General features: G+C 33.4%; 1 protein-coding gene and 1 long non-coding RNA gene across 3 annotated transcripts; both read left to right on the forward strand.

Annotated features, from left to right (window-relative positions):
* The first annotated feature begins 8754 nt into the window (after positions 1 to 8754).
* Positions 8755 to 12018, forward strand: LOC126655922 (pentatricopeptide repeat-containing protein At5g65560). 2 transcript variants are annotated; one of them, XM_050350294.2, is made up of 2 exons: positions 8755 to 11857; positions 11936 to 12018. In XM_050350294.2, exon 1 carries the CDS (start codon positions 8915 to 8917, stop codon positions 11645 to 11647), a length of 2733 nt encoding a protein of 910 aa, XP_050206251.1. In that variant the 5' UTR covers positions 8755 to 8914; the 3' UTR covers positions 11648 to 11857; positions 11936 to 12018. The 2 variants fall into 2 exon arrangements, with proteins under 2 accessions (XP_050206251.1, XP_050206252.1); XM_050350295.2 differs by having other exon boundaries at positions 11959 to 12018.
* A 1625-nt stretch (positions 12019 to 13643) lies between these two features.
* On the forward strand, positions 13644 to 15765 carry LOC126655923 (uncharacterized). The gene is made up of 3 exons (XR_007633125.2): positions 13644 to 13717; positions 13952 to 14059; positions 15444 to 15765. It is a non-coding gene; the product is annotated as an uncharacterized LOC126655923 (long non-coding RNA).
* The last annotated feature ends 724 nt before the right edge of the window (positions 15766 to 16489 follow it).

Below are 16489 nucleotides of genomic sequence, written 5' to 3' on the forward strand. Positions count from 1 at the left end.
CTAGCGTGTCTTCACTATGTGACGTCGTTCTGGGCTACCTCTAATGCGCTCTATTTTAACTCAATATGGCGTTGTTTTTGTTAATTAAAATGGCGTCGTTTCAATTAACACGAGATTTTTCCCTTTTTCCCTCATCCCGCCCGACCTAATTTCTATTTCCCTCCCAAATCCCTAATAAAACCCCTATTTCTCTTCTGAAATCCCTAATTCCACAAATTCCTAATTTCCCTCTGAAAAATCCCTAATTCATATCATCCCACACTTCGTTTCTTGTTCCCAACCTTGAATGACGAAGCATAATTACGAGACAAGTAGCGTAATTAGTGTCGTTTACTCTGAAGCAACGAGTTCAGAATTCAATGTCATTCCTCAGAAGCATTGTTGCCATGACGTTGTCGCTTCTGTGTATACAGCATACACGAAAGGAAACCCTGGAAGGAGGTTTTACGGGTGCAAGTTTAGAGAGGTAAATTTTTCTATGACCTGCATTTGATAAAATTTGTGTCTGCTCTTGGATTTGATAAATTTTGGGTTTGGTCTTGTAGTTGATAAAGTTCGGGTGTGGCTATATGTTAGGGTTGTGACATTTAGGTTGATGAAGTTTGTTGTTTTGTCTAACTATTATGCATGTGATGGTTGCTTGAAGCATGATGACTGCAATGCCAGGCATTGTCAGGCTGTTCAGAAGATGCTGGAGTAACCTAGATGGTTGTTAGTTTACAGTAATGTTTGTTGATGTGCTGGTGTTTATGTTGCTGTTAGAATGTTAGTGTATTTTGGCTGTAGGATGTTTTATTCCGTTTATGTAGTAGACAACAATTAAATTTCATTGTAGAATCTTATGCAAAATGGACACAAACTGCATAACCTAAATAGCATAATCTGTATTAGTAATAGAATATAACTAATGTAATTTACAAACTGTCATTCTATCATAATCTGCTACAAGCAGGTGCAAAAAATGAACTTGTAAATCTGCAGGTGCAAAAAATGGATCTAGCAGAATCAGCAACAACCAGATTCCACAAAACTAACCTATAAACCTGCAACAAGCAGGTGAAAAAAACTGGCATTCCAGTTGCAAAATAACTGTCCTAGCAGTTACAAAAAGCCTATACAATTTCAACTAATCTAAGATTTAGTTACACTAGCTTGAGAACTAGAGGTCCCATGGTTTGGCATTCCGCGTCCAACTCCTCCATAAATTGTATAGGCTTTTTAAGGTGCAAAGATAAACATTATCAAGTGTTTAAGGTGTAAAGATAAATATTTAAGGACATACAAATTCACCATAGGCTTACTCACAATCTCAGACTCCACTTTTTAGTTTGATAATTGACAAATATCATAGGGAATTGATTTGGGGTTTTATTGCGGCTAAGGTCAAGGGTAGGTAAGAATGGATAAAGTTGGTTAAAAATTGACTTGACTATAATCAATATACAGCTCTGAAAATTGATCTAACTCGGAAATTTTATAATAATGTGAACTCAAGTATTTTTCTTTCTCGTTATTGCCTCTATTTTTTATTTTTTTCAATTTCAATTTCAATTTCGATTTTTTTTATTTTTCTTGCAATTTCTTCAAAGCCTTTTTCTTTTCATTTTCTTCAAGCTATTCAAAGCATAAGCTTCTATAATTAAGTACAATACTTGTCCACTTTCTTTATCTCAATCATCAAGTTAGATTCAATTATTTCCACAATTCATCAAAAATTAAGTCTCTCAAGTCAATTTGGGTAATAAAAGAGGTAAAAAAATTGAAAAGGTAAAATGTGTGAAAGTGTGGTGAAAATCAATAAAAAGGTTAAGACTCAAACTTGTGTAATCTAGAGGATAAAAGGGTAGGCTTTTTAACGTGGTCTAAATGAAAAAGAGTGTACCTAATTATCATAATAATTTAAATGCCAAAAGCTCAGCAATGCAATTATGAACGGACACCGAGCAAATTTTAGGAGTATAGCTGCAATCAACAAACGCAACAAGACATTAGGCTCGAAAAATTTCATAAGAAATCTTGTGTTTTTCCGTCTACTTAATTCCTATAGAAACCATGTCATTCATGCTTCATTAATCATAAAAGCTAACATATGAATTCGCCATGATCCTATCGAATTATGTCATACAATTGGCATTTCATTAGGCAAGCTCACGAGCAATTATTGAAAATAGAAACTGCATTCAACACATTCATTGATCGGGAGAGACAAAAGTTAAAAAATGTTAAAATATACATAAAAATTCACTAGCATGCTTTCTATGTTCAAGCCAAAGATTACGTGTTATAAGACAATTTTAAACAAAACAATACAACCAAACAATCTAATCAACAAACATACCAACAAAGGAAAAAAAAACAGATTATTATCACCCCCCCCCCCCCCCTCTCATCCTCACAATATTTCTAGCTATGTCCGCAAAGCTAAGAAATATAAATAAAATATGAAAATAAATTAGTTTGGGGTTAGAAAAACAAATCTCGCTTAGTCGAATGTCGGGGGTTCGGGTGATGCTTCTGGTGTTGGGTAGTGCCTCCCCTCCTTGGGCATTAAAGTATCTCTGAATATACTCTTCTTGGCGGTTTAGCTTGAACTTCATCCGGTCTTGTTCTTAGTTGAGTCGTGTCATACCGACTCTTTGCTCCCTTTGTATTTCCGCCATCATCCTCCGGTTCTCCTCCCAACCAAGGAGGTTTTGTTTGGCTAGCTCCTTTTATGGACCCAATGTGCTTCCCTCAGCTCACTAGCACTTTGCTCCTCCTCTTGGTCCGGAATTGCCTCCTCAGCATATGAAGTCACCCCCCACCTTGCTTTTCCCTTTTCGCCTCACACCCTCTTTTTGACGCCTTGGCATTGGTGGTGGTACCTCGGATAGATCCGCATTTGGGAACTCCTCCCAAAAAGCCTCTTTCGCTCTATGCTCCTTGACACAACTCGACCGCTTGTAGTACAAAACGATGTCCCCATCTTTAATATATTTAGTCGTTATTGGGTGATCGGTATTTATCATCCTTGCGCAAGTGAGGGTGTATATTGATAGGACAATTTTTCAAAACTTGGCCAAAAGATTTACAAACCATCCATGACCAATCTTGGCGGACGATAATTTGGGAATCGCTTTCAAGTACTTCAAAATGCGCTGTTCGGTTAACTCTCTGATACTTAAGTTAGTAACGAGGTTAAGGGATAATTTGCGTATTCAATGTGATTGTATTTGTAGACATACCTCATGTTTTTATGTAGTGAATGTGATGAATACCTTTTAGATTTAAAATAGGAAAGAGATTCCTATTTAGTTGTATGAATATTATTAGAAAAATAATTCCTTACTTAATAATAGTCCTATTTAGTAGTGTTTTCTTAAATAGGATTGTCTTTCCAAATAAGAATTTTATTTCCAAATACGAAAGAGATTTGCAAGATCTGGTTTTTTAGGACCTTTATTCCGTTTTCATGTGATCCGGTCCTCTAGCGACGAGCTTTAAACATGATATTGGATTTTATCAAACCCTATGGGATTCGCCCTTGATAGAGATTCAAACGAATCTCCTGAATAGTGTTTTCCATGCCGAGACCTTTAGGGTTCGGGCATCATCAGCTTTGGGCCCTAGCCTTAGGCGAGTCCTTGGAGTTTCTCTAGTGAGCGGATCCTATACGACTCAGTTCATGTTATTCTGGAATTCGATTCCCATCCCTAATTATTTTTAATCAATAAAAGTTATAAAAACTAAATGAAAATAAATGTGATATAAACAAAAATAAATAAATGGTTTACAAATTAACATAAATTTAAATAATATAAATTTTTAAAAAATTGTATTTAAGTAATAGAAAATCAAAAAAATACTTTATAAATTTGAAATAATTATTACTTAAATTTATAATATACCGAAAATTAAAGTTATAAAAACTAAAATAAATAAAAAAAGATAACGCAATTTAAACTAAGTTTGAATACTAAATAAAGCATAAACACAAAATAAACGTAAAATATATGTGAGGATCAATCTGCAGATTAAGCATAAAAAACGAGTTTAAAACTATATTTAGTCATCTTAACAATTTAAAGTGGAAAAAAGTATAAAAACACTCTCGCGTTTGGCTAAAGTACGTGCGTGATTTCTTATAGTTTTGTACATATTTTATGACTATTTTTACAATTATCTTTAACAAATCTGGTGTATCGTTTTTTTAAGAGAAAATTTTCTTTTTATTAATAAGCCAATAGAGTCAATAAATTCATTAACCGGGAACATAACTTTACCGAAAAATAATTAGTCACGACCAAAAGACACACCCCATTTAACAAGTTTTCATTACAGTCTCTATTAATATGCTGAAAGCAAATCGAACGATCACCAACTAACGCCAAGCAATCATCAATAATAATCTGGATAGGATCAATAGCAGCTCCAGGTTGCTGCAGCATGTGGATAACACCAGCAGAATCAGACTCCACAAAAAGATCCGGACTACGAATGGACGAAGCAAGCTGCAGGACGAAGCGCATAGCTAGATATCATGCTAACTCGATATCCACAATACCATGAAGAAGAGAGATCCCGTTGCTAATGATTCAACCAGAATCGTCTATATGGCAAATAATAAGTTTTTTGTAGGCACAATTAAAGCATTTGTATTTAGTTTTATAGCTGACGAGGGAGGAGCAGTCCAAAGCCAAAACTGAAGTAAGTGTAGGACATATTACTTGGGCACGAGAAGCTTGAATCATGGCAAGAATGTATTTGAAGAGCAACATATATGTAAGTCTTTTATTCTAAAAAATGGTGTTATTGCGGTCATTCCAAATAATCCAAAGACTCAGAATGAAGGTTTGGATTTCTTCGTCCTTCAACAACGTAAACATCATTTCCACCCATTCTCCCAAATTACCATACTAGTTTCCATCTACTCTTAAATTTAGAGGAGATAACAGCTATAGCTAGGGCTGATAATTCGTGTCACCGTGTCATAAACATGCAGTGTACCCATGTAAAAATAGATAATTTCTCTCAACCTGAAACCGACATGTTTAACTAATCGTGTCAAAATGTCAAACCCGAACCCGACCTGTTTATTAAACGGGTTAACACGTGTTGAACTATTTAACTCGTTTATCAAAATAGGTCATAACAGATCACATGTTCAGCCTGTTTAACACGTTTATTAATGACTCATTTAACCCATTTAACATATTCTTTTAATTAAATGAGTATAATTAAACAAATTAAAATCCAAAATAACCATAAATCTCAATACAACAAACAATAATTAATAAACGATATGCATTATATGAGTATATTTGATCACATAATAAATTAATTAATTATTATAATTAATAAATCTATACTATATATAAAAGCACGGATGGGGGGGGACAGGCAAATTTACCGTGATAGCCTTTTTAATTTATTACTAAACAATGACTTAATCAAAGGTTTTTTTGTCTTTATAAATTAGGATATTTATTTTATTATTAAACATTATATACGGTTAGAATTAGAATTTGATTTGAATTAGGAATTAATTATGGAAGACAACACAACTTGAATAAGGAAGCAAATATTAATACACACGGCTACTAATACACGGCTATATATATGCTTATTACTTAGATGAATGCATTATACATGCATGACCTATTAATTGCTAGAGAATTTTGTGCCCTTCATACTAAGTTGGATTGATGAATAAATTCTTCAATTTATTTAGCATGTGTAATTTATGTATTAGTATAAAGTATAAACCAACTCATGAAAATTAATATTTTCTAATCCAAAATAAACTCTAACTAATCTAATATTAATTATATGTAAAATATATTAGTATAAGTATAATAATAAAGATGTTTTTTAATCCAATAAAAACTCTAACTAATTTAATATTAATTATATAATGTTATCAACGTCAATTAAATTTAAAAATCATAAATTGAAGTATAATAATTATTTCTAATAAAAATTTTAATTAATTTAATATTAATTATAATTAAAATAAATTGTTATAATTGTAATGAATTTACTTAATATACAAAGTGACGAGTCACACAACGTGCCACGTGCGTAGCACGTAATGCGGAACTAGTATATTTAAATATGTCTTAGACGAGTTAGGCGAGTTTAACCTGTTTAACCCGCTAAGTCATATAAGTTCAACCCGAGCCCGTTTAATTTTGTGTCGTGTTAACAGGATGTGTAAAAAATTGTCAACCCTAGTCATAATCTCCGGACTTCCTCATTCCTTTAAAGCATGAATACCAGTTTCCTCTCTAATATCGCACTTCAGGCAATTTTCCACAACATGAACCATCTTCTTCGCTAAGTTAATGTTACCCTTTTTTTACCAATAAACTGTAACTCTAACGGTATAAGCGCTGGATAATAAATTATCAAGATCGTGGGTTCAAATCTTTCCATAAGCACTCCCCCTCTCCGTTTTTCTTTCTCTCTTTATGAAAATCCCAAATGAATTTTGGGCTTTTTATAGAAAATACTTTTTTTTTACAACATTTACTTTTATACCACCCTTTCTAAATATTTACATTTCACACCAGCTTTTATTTCTTTTATACTATCTTTTTAAAAAACTTTACTTTCTTACTAACTTTCATTTTCCACCATTTTCTTTCATTATTTTTAATTTTTTTTCACCATTCTATTTCTGCACTTAATATTTATAATATATTTAAATTATAATTTTTTTTATTTTTTTTTATTTTGGAATTTTTTTTACTGTTGACTTTTTTCGTCAGTTTTTGTCAACACAATATCAACAACATTTAATAAACTGAATAATATTAATTTTTAAATCTTTTTATATTGTTTTTTACTTTTAAGTATTTTTTAATCTTTATTTTTTGCTCATTTTTAATCAGTATTTGTTATTTATCACATTTAATTTTTTCATGTAGCAACATAACATCAACACAAGATCAACCAATAATCAACATGTAAAAAACTAATTAATTTAAATTTTTAAATTTTTTTTACACTAATTTTTATTTTCTCATTATTATTTCAATTTAATTTTTATTTTTTTATTTTATTTCACGTACAATATCGTTCTTTTTACTAATGTTAAAATCATCCAAATATCAATCGAATATCAACACAATATTAACAAAATGTCAATACAATATCAACACTGTAATATTACAGTAATTTAATGTTATTATTATTTTATTGACCAATACTAAAATCAACAAAATATCAACCGAAATTCAACACAAAATCAACACAAGATTGAATATTTGATTATTACTATATCAACCTAAAAGCAATTAAAAATTCAGATATCATTATTCTAAGGGACATGTAATCTGATGGTGTTAATGCAATATTTGATACTATTTTATAATATTTGCGTCAATAGTAAAAAGATGATCAAACATAACAAAAGTTCATATCACCTGATCATACAACATGAATAGAAGCATAAGCATAATAACTAGCAACTTTGCAGTCATGTACATGAATTAAAAGCCCAAAAAAAGTAAAGAGCAACTTATATTATGTAAATCTGCAGCATTATGCAAGCATGCAACTGAATTTCAGAAGACAAATCCTTTCTTATGAGAATGAATTATGTATTTTCAAAAACTCCAATTTTTATTTGCAGATATAGAACAGGGAACGAATAACAAAGGAAAAGTAGAACAAATAGGCAATGAAACTTCAAAAATCAAAATAATTCTTGGCACATAATATACAAATTCCCAAGAACAGTTAAATACTTTATATCATCAATTCCACTTTCTACACAAATAAAATCAGGTCTTCAAATAGAAACACAAAACCAATCCATGATAACAATCTAGAACACTAATTGTGAATTAAACAACCATCTGCTTAACTTTTAATCAGTTATTCATTAAAGTGAATATTCAGCATGTCTCATCTGCTTAGCTTCTTCCACTCGATCCACATCAATGGACATATTCTTTGCTCAGATTCAAGTTGCATTATGTCAATCTGGCATTCTCCTTCAAGCTCTTCAACAATCTGCTGCCGGTCGTGATATTTCTATCATTGTTAAAACCACCGTGGAAGAGATTATCGCAATACCGGCTTTGAATGAACAAAGAAGAAGCGTGAGGCAGATCTGGAAGATGAAATATCCAGGTAGGTTTGTGTATATGTTTTAATGGCGATGGAAGAGGATGAAAGGCGGCGGTAGAATTTCAGCAGAGAAAGAGGACGGTGGTTGGCTGATAGTGGTGCACGTTTGAGTTTGGCAAAGAGAGCAGATCTAGAGTTTTCTGCAACAATGAAGAAGAAAGATAGTTGGGAAGGAAGGAGAAGATGGGAAGAAAAAATGAAAAATCCGTATAAAAGTAAACATTAGTCCCGCGTACGGTAATTTAGGGATTAGAAAATTGAGTCCTTAAATTAATAAACAAAACCAGAATCTTGGTTGTTTCTGAAAGGGAAAAGGGTCATTTATACCTTTAAGGTTTGCCTCTAGGATCAAACAAGCCCTCAAAGTTCGAAAAGATACAAATATACCCCAAACGTCTTAAAAATTGAACAACCAGGCCCCCCATTTGACTTATCAATGAGACGTTGAGGGCCTAGTTGTCGAAATTTGAGGGCCTGGTTGACCATTTATCAAAACGTTGGAAGTATATTTAAACCTTTCTAGACGTTGAGGGCTTACTTGATCTTAAAGTCAAACCTCAAGGGCACAAATGACCCTTTTCCCTTTCGGAAAAAACCCCATGAATTTTATTAGATCTCCGTTGTAAATCCCAAGTGTTGAATAGGCCCATAGTCTCAAGCCCAATCAAATTAACTCACTCTCTCCCACACTCAGCAACTCGTCTTCCCGCTGCCCCCGCCAGAATCCGCCGCACTGCATTTTATTCAGCTCTCGCCTCCCATTAATGGAGGAGCTCCCACCCTTCTTCAATCCTTCAATATGAGAAAATCCTCCTCCATTCTTATTCACCCACCTCACTCATTTCATCACTATTTATTTACAAAACCCATTTCAATATCTTCAATTGCACCTCTTCGTGATATAGACCCAGACCCACCTGATTTCAATTCTCAATTAATCTCAATTCTTTCACTTCCAAATTGGCAAAAAAATCCATCTCTCAGAACTTCAATACTCCCCATCATCTCATCTTCTCACGTTTCATCTCTGTTTCAGACTTACCCTAATCTCGATCCTCACACTGCTCTCAAATTCTTCAACTTTTTACCTCTTAAAAAACCTAATTTTAAACACTCCGTTCAATCCCATTCTTTTCTGTTAAACATTTTGATCCCCAATAAATTCTTTGGCGTTTCTGAGAAATTACGCATTGCCATGATCAAAACTTGTGGTTCCATTGATGATGTCAACTGGGTTTTGGATTATTTGAGAGAATTGAATAGGAATGATGGTAGTGAAATTTTGAAGTTTAAGCTTAGTTTAAGGTGTTATAATGAGTTGTTAATGATGTTATCTAGGTTTTTATTGATTGATGAAATGAAGAGGGTTTATGGGGAGATGTTGAATGACTTGGTTGCACCAAATATTTATACTTTAAACACTATGGTTAATGTTTTCTGTAAGATGGGTAATTTAGTTGAGGCTGATTTGTATATGAGTAAGATTTTGCAGGCGGGTTTGCGGCCGGATACGTTTACTTACACTTCTTTTATATTGGGGCATTGTAAGAATAATGATGTAGATAGTGCTTTGAATGTCTTTGGTATGATGCCAAAAAAGGGTTGTCGTAGGAATGAGGTTTCGTATACTAATCTTATACATGGGTTGACTCAGGTTGGGAGGGTTGACGAGGGAGTTGATTTGTTTAGGAAGATGAGAGGGGATGATTGTCATCCGACTGTAAGGACTTATACAGTGATTATACATGCGTTTTTTAAAAATGATAGGAGATTGGAAGCGATAAATTTGTTTAATGAGATGAGGGAGAAGGGTTGTAACCCGAATGTTCACACTTATACTGTGATGATCGATGCTATGTGCAAAGAAAGTAAGTTAGGTGAAGCTAGAATAATTTTAAATGAGATGGTGGAGAAAGGGTTGGTTCCTAGTGTGGCCACTTACAATGCCTTGATTGATGGGTACTGTAAGGAGGGAATGATGGAAGCTGCACAGGAAATTTTGGGCTTGATGGACATGAATAACTGTGCTCCGAACGAGCGCACATACAATGAGTTGATATGTGGTTTTTGTAGAAAGAAAAATGTTCACAAGGCAATGGCACTTCTTAGTAAAATGCTAGAGAGTAAGCTGACACCAAGCGTGGTTACATATAATTCCCTAATTCATGGTCAGTGCAAAGTAGGTCATTTAGATAGCGCTTATAGGTTGCTTAACATGATGGATGAAAATGGAGTAGTTCCTGATCAGTGGACTTATAGTATTTTTGTAGATACTCTATGTAAAACAGGCAGAATTGAGGAAGCTAATGTTCTGTTTAATTCTCTAAAGGAGAAAGGCATAAAGGCAAATGAAGTGATATTTACTGCTTTAATCGATGGGTACTGCAAAGCCAGGAAGTTGGATGATGCTAAATCTTTGCTGGAAAGAATGCTTAGTGAGGACTATTTGCCTGAGTCAGCAACTTATAATGCACTTATAGATGGGTTCTGCAAAGAAAGAAAGGTTCAAAATGCATTATTATTGGTCGAAAGCATGGTTCGGAAGGGTGTGAAGTGCACAGTCGAAACATATACGATTCTTATTGTAGCAATGCTGAAAGAGGGTGATTTTGACCATGCTTATAGGATTTTCAATGAAATGGATTCGTTAGGATATCAGCCTGATGTGTATGTTTATACTGCTTTTATTCATGCTTACTGCAGCTTAGGAAACATAAAAGAAGCAGAGGATATGATGGCTAAGATGATCGAAAGAGGTATTTTTCCTGATGCCCTGGCATACACAGTGTTAATTGATGCATATATACACCTAGGATTATTAAATCCTGCATTTTGTGTTCTCAAGCGCATGTTTGATACTGGCTGTGACCCTTCTCATCATACCTATTCCTATTTAATCAAGTATCTTTTAAAGGAGGAACTGACAAAGAAATATAAGGGTGTGAAAGTACTTGATTCTGTTCCGAATGCCTTCTTTGCTGATGTTGCTGATGTTTGGAAGATGATGAAATTTGAGACTGCTCTAGAGCTTTTTGAGAAGATGTCGGAACATGGTTGTTCGCCTAATATTAATACCTACAGTAAGCTCATTATAGGACTTTGCAAAGTGGGTCGACTGGGAGTTGCCCAGAAATTATTCGATCATATGAATGAAAGAGGAATGTCTCCTAGTGGAGATATTTATAATTCCTTACTCAGTTGTTGTTGCGAGCTGGGAATGTACGGGGACGCAGAGCGACTGGTAGATGCTATGTTGGAGCATGGTCATTTACCACTTCTAGGGTCTTTGAGTTTACTCTTTTGCGGGCTTTATTATGAAGGGAATAAAGAGAAGGCTAAAGCACTTTTCTCTGCTTTGCTTCTATGCGGGTATAATGATGACGAAATAGCTTGGAAAGTTCTCATTGATGGATTCCTTAAGAATGGCCTTGCTGACATATGTTCTGAATTACTGGACATCATGGAGGCAAAAAGTTGCCAGATTCATCCTCAAACATACAAATTGTTAATTGAAGGACTCGACGGGACATAATTCTTATTATTCTTTCTATTGAAAGGCGTTTATCCATAGGGCTAAAGACCCTTAAGATTCCACATTGAATATACTGGGGTTTTTTTTCTTTGACTTCGAGGATTTTAGGCCTCATGTTCAATGAGGTTGGACATTTTTATGTGAAAGAAATACTGCAAGATATTGCAGCAGCACCATGTAGAGAAAGAACACTTTAGACAACAATCAGAGGTAAGCGATTCTTTATTTCTTTAAATTCTTTATTTGTAATTTTATTGATTGATGGCAATATAGATTCTGAATTAATAGAAGTAAGCGGTGCTGATATACAGATTTTGGAAGAGGAGCAGATCTTGGATGGTGCATCAGAAAATGACGTGGTAGTGGAGGTCGAACTATAACCCTCTTATTTACTTCATCTTATTATGTTTGTACTTTGAAGTTAATATAAAGTAGACTTGAAGAAAGCTAGAACTTTAAAAGTATAACCGTTGTTGCATTTTGTGAACTTATGAAGACCAAGTTTTTTTTCTAAATTATTCAAATTGTCTTCTGGTACTCGAATTAGCATGTTTTCCAGGATTATAATAGTTTCCTTAAACTCTCCCCAAATTTAGCCTATAAATTGCATCACATTTTCATTCACATCATTTTCTTTAATTGCATTTTTTCTTTTCAAATTCATTCGTACAATAATTTGGTGCATTGTTCAGATAAAATGTTTGCAACCTATAATTTATTCTTATATTTTGCCTCGTCGAGTTCCTTTTTATGCTTTCTTAATGCCCTTATGGCAGCCTCAGTTCAATTCCTATCCAGTTTAGATAAGAGAATACTACAAAACCAGCTCGTAGTATGTAAAAATAAGAGAAGAAACCCTTGGATTAGTTCTTTTAACATAGGAATTTTGTCTGAAACTATTGACTTATGATTCTACTGCATTTATTTTGTCAATATAACATTTATAATCCAACAGTTCTGTTACTGGCTATTTCAATCACGGCATCAGTTACTATTGATGATTACAGCTGGCAAGGACTCTATACTCTATAGTTCTAGAATATATATGCATTTTGATTTTATTTTAATTTAGCGACATACTTTTGGGGTCACCAACTGTCCAACTAAAATGAAAATTAATACTTCTTGCAGGTCACTGGTGTGTATGAAAATGAACAGAATACTCTATTTATGGGTACTGGGAAACTCAGGAATAATCTTTTGCCAAAAGAGGTGCTTAATGAGGGCAAAGCAAGGACTCTTCATGGAAGAGTATCGGACACTGCTTCTCTCAAATTGCATGAGCCAGCGGGACTGTCCCTTGATTCTGATCGAGAAACTACTTTGATAAGAGGAATGAATCAGCTTGGGTTCTGCAGCAGCTTAGGCAATGCTTCTCCACCAGGGCTGCAGTCATTGCAGGTGAGAGGTTGTCTTGTTATGCATTTTTTTGAATATATTTTTCAGTCTGAGGACCTCTTTTGCATCTTTTGATTGCAAAAGTTTGGAAGAGAGCATACAGCAGCCATTAAACATCACGATAACTGGTCAACCACATCAGGTCGGGGTTCAGAATTTTAAAGGTCTCTGAATAGTCTTTTGCCCAAGGAAGTGCTTAATGAGGTAGGCACACAACACAAACTATTAATTATTTATTTCCTTTTTGTTTTGTTTTGTTTTTTCTCATTTTAAAATTTTCTATGCAATAAACTGCCTGTGATTTCCCACTACATTTAAAATGCATCTAACATTTTTAGAATAGTTTTATGATCAAGGATACCTTGATTATAGTATTTCAGATATTTTCTTCAAAACGTTGAAAATATTTCTACTATCAGCATCAAGAAACTAACTATTGATTTTGGGTTTACTAATTACTGTATAAATAGCTTTACATTTTCTTATATTTTTTGTTATGATGGAATTTTAAATGAACGTGATGTACATCTCTGCTAAGACATTGCTTTTATCGATTATGCGCAATATTAGTAAATGTTTGCATATTTGATTATTTCACAGTCAAGGACTGGGTTGCAAATTGGCAATACATTTGGGACCTGAAAATAAAGTAATCAAGACGAAACAATGAAGGTGACAGCCATGATTTATCTGTAGGAAAATAATCCGAATAGAATGAAATATGGATATATTTTGAAAATTCATTATTTTTAATTGTTGTGCTGCTGATATATATCCTGAAAAGGCAAAAGAGCCCCAGCTGAAAGACCTGTATTTTTGTTCAAAAATCTTTATTTTTGTTTTAAAACAGATTAGTTCACTCTTTATAAATTTCTTATGAATTTAACTATTTAATCTGTACTACAGGAGAAGATTTCTTATCGTGGAAAATACAATTTTGGAGCTTATGGTTCCTGAACAAATTATTGGTTTGGTATATGGTGAAGGCGGCAGCAATCTGGCCGATTGAGACAGGTATGACCTATAGGCAAACCAAGTAAGACAATAAATATAAAAACAAGTATAGATATAATAATAAGTATCATTAACGTACTATGTCGTATATATTGCGTTCCCGTGGTTGCTGAACTGAAGATGGCTGACTTTTTACAAATGCCTACAGTCTCTTTTTATTGAGTAATCAAAATCCCTATAATTGCTGCAGTTTATTGTGGTAACATTTGTTTTCATAGTATAGGGTGTGATACGCTTCTGAACTATCTGCTGATGTTAAAAAAGTCATAATATTAATAATTTAATTATTAAACGTCTCAAGAAAGAGAAGGAAAGAAAACCAGTCAGCAGAAAATGTACTGTGTGTAGCATATTTAAGTATTGCCTGGCAGCGTCCGGCATTTTCCCCTTTCCGAGTGCAATGATTCTGAAGGTTTGCTTGTGATCATGAGCCATTCTTTTCGTTGGATGCTATGCTTATGTTCCTGTCAAATCTATCTTTCTGTCTCTACCATAGTTGTCGAATCGGGATTCGAATCGAGAATTGAAATGCTTGGTTAGTGAATCGAGAATCGAAACGAATCGTAAGATTCGGTTAATATTTGTAATATTATTTATAAAAAAATATACTCACATAAATTATATATGAAATTTCATTTAAATTCAAAATATGAACTATATAATTGTTTAACAATTAAAAATTCTTAAAAAGTAAAATTAGAGTACTTTAAATGAAAGTGCTTACCAGACTAACTATTGGTTTAGCTTATAACATCGATCCTTAATAAAATTACTAAATTGAAAATAATATTAAAAAAAATTAAAATACTAGTTTAAGTAGCCATCATGTTCAATAAATCAAGATCGTCTGTTCTTCTTTAACTTTGTTCTAAATTATGATTAAGCTCCATATGTGTTTGTGTTAATTTGTTAGTTATGTGGTTCATTTTGAAGTTTGAAGTTTTGAAAGGGTTTTTACTTTTTAGATTCTAATTAGGTGAGTGAAAAATTTCTTTGATGAAATATGAAAAGGCACAAGCAACAGTTTTTGCTTATTTTATTTCACTTTTAATTTTTTTTTTGTGAATCGTGGTGAATCGTGCGATTCATCAATTCACTACGATTCACTACCGAATCGATAGATTCGGCACCGATTCAGGTTACTTAGCGATTCTCTTTAAGATTCGTATCGTTTTGTAGGTGAATCGAATCGAATCGTACGATTATGACAACAGTGGTCTCTACCTCCCCTTGATCTCAAAAAAATATGGTTGCCATATATGATAGCTATAAGCTATTTTGCATGAAAACTTCTCGTCTTATGTTTCGGTTATAGTGGGTTAAGCAATCTTAATTCCTAATGCATGGTTATAATTTTTTAATTTAAAAGTTGTGCTTTCATCAGATTTCAGGTGCAAAAGTCGAAGTGCGCGATGCTTCTTCCAGCAAAAGTGCGAGGTTGGTGGTTATATCAGGAACACCTGACCGAACCAGAGCAGCACAGAGCCTGTTTCAAGCCTTCATTTTAGCAGCTCAGTAATTTCCAAACCACCTGTCTTATATAGTCTTCAGCGGGTTGATAGACAGAGAAAATTAGCAAGCTTCAACTTATAGGAATAGTAGTTCAATATTAATATTAATATCAAAATCATAAAATAGAATCAATAGATAGAGACTGATAGGTCATTGTGACACAATATTTAATCAATGAATCTCTTTTATTATTATACCAGGCACAACTTAGGAATAATTTAATTCCTGAATCATATTAACAACAAAGGTTCATTCGCCCTCCATTTTGAACAAAATATCAAAACAGTTCAAATTTGTGATTTTGAAAACAAAATATGAACTTGTCAATTTTAGGTCAGTTACACACTAATTTGACGTCAGTCTCGATGGTCCAATATTGACAAGTCCACCTCTAAGTGGAATCGATGTTCTCATTGACAATTATTTGCTATTAGCCAAACAGTTATTTAATTTTTTTAACCGTGTCAAACGGTGTGCGAATAATGTTGTGTGTTTTAGCAAAAACATCTAGGCCAGCAAATTTGGTTGGATTGGGATTCTCTCAAGTTCAAATGAACTTGAGGAGGTCATATTCATGATCTACACCGTTCATTGTAAAATGAACAGGTAGATTAATTTGATTAAAATTCTACTTTTTTGATGTACACCGTTCATTTTGTATTGAACGGTGTAGATCGTTAACATGACCCTAGAGAATCCCAATCCAATTTGGTTTCATTCTTTTTTTGCATTTCTAATGTTTGCAACTGCTCGAGATTCAGCTTAATTAGATTTGTTTCATTTCAAAAAAAAAAAAGAATTCTATAGAAAAATCCTCACTTCTCTCTATAAACAAAACCACAAAACCAAAACTATAGTTATGGGGAGGTGATTTTGGCCAAATTTCTTCCACTCTATGAAACAACACTTTTAAATCTT

Source organism: Mercurialis annua, linkage group LG7 (assembly GCF_937616625.2).
Source record: "Mercurialis annua linkage group LG7, ddMerAnnu1.2, whole genome shotgun sequence".
Taxonomy (NCBI): Eukaryota; Viridiplantae; Streptophyta; class Magnoliopsida; order Malpighiales; family Euphorbiaceae; genus Mercurialis; species Mercurialis annua.

Bases quoted from the DNA above. Each gene is read 5' to 3' on its own strand.
- LOC126655922 (XM_050350294.2), top strand. From the start codon at position 8,915: ATGAGAAAATCCTCCTCCATTCTTATTCACCCACCTCACTCATTTCAT.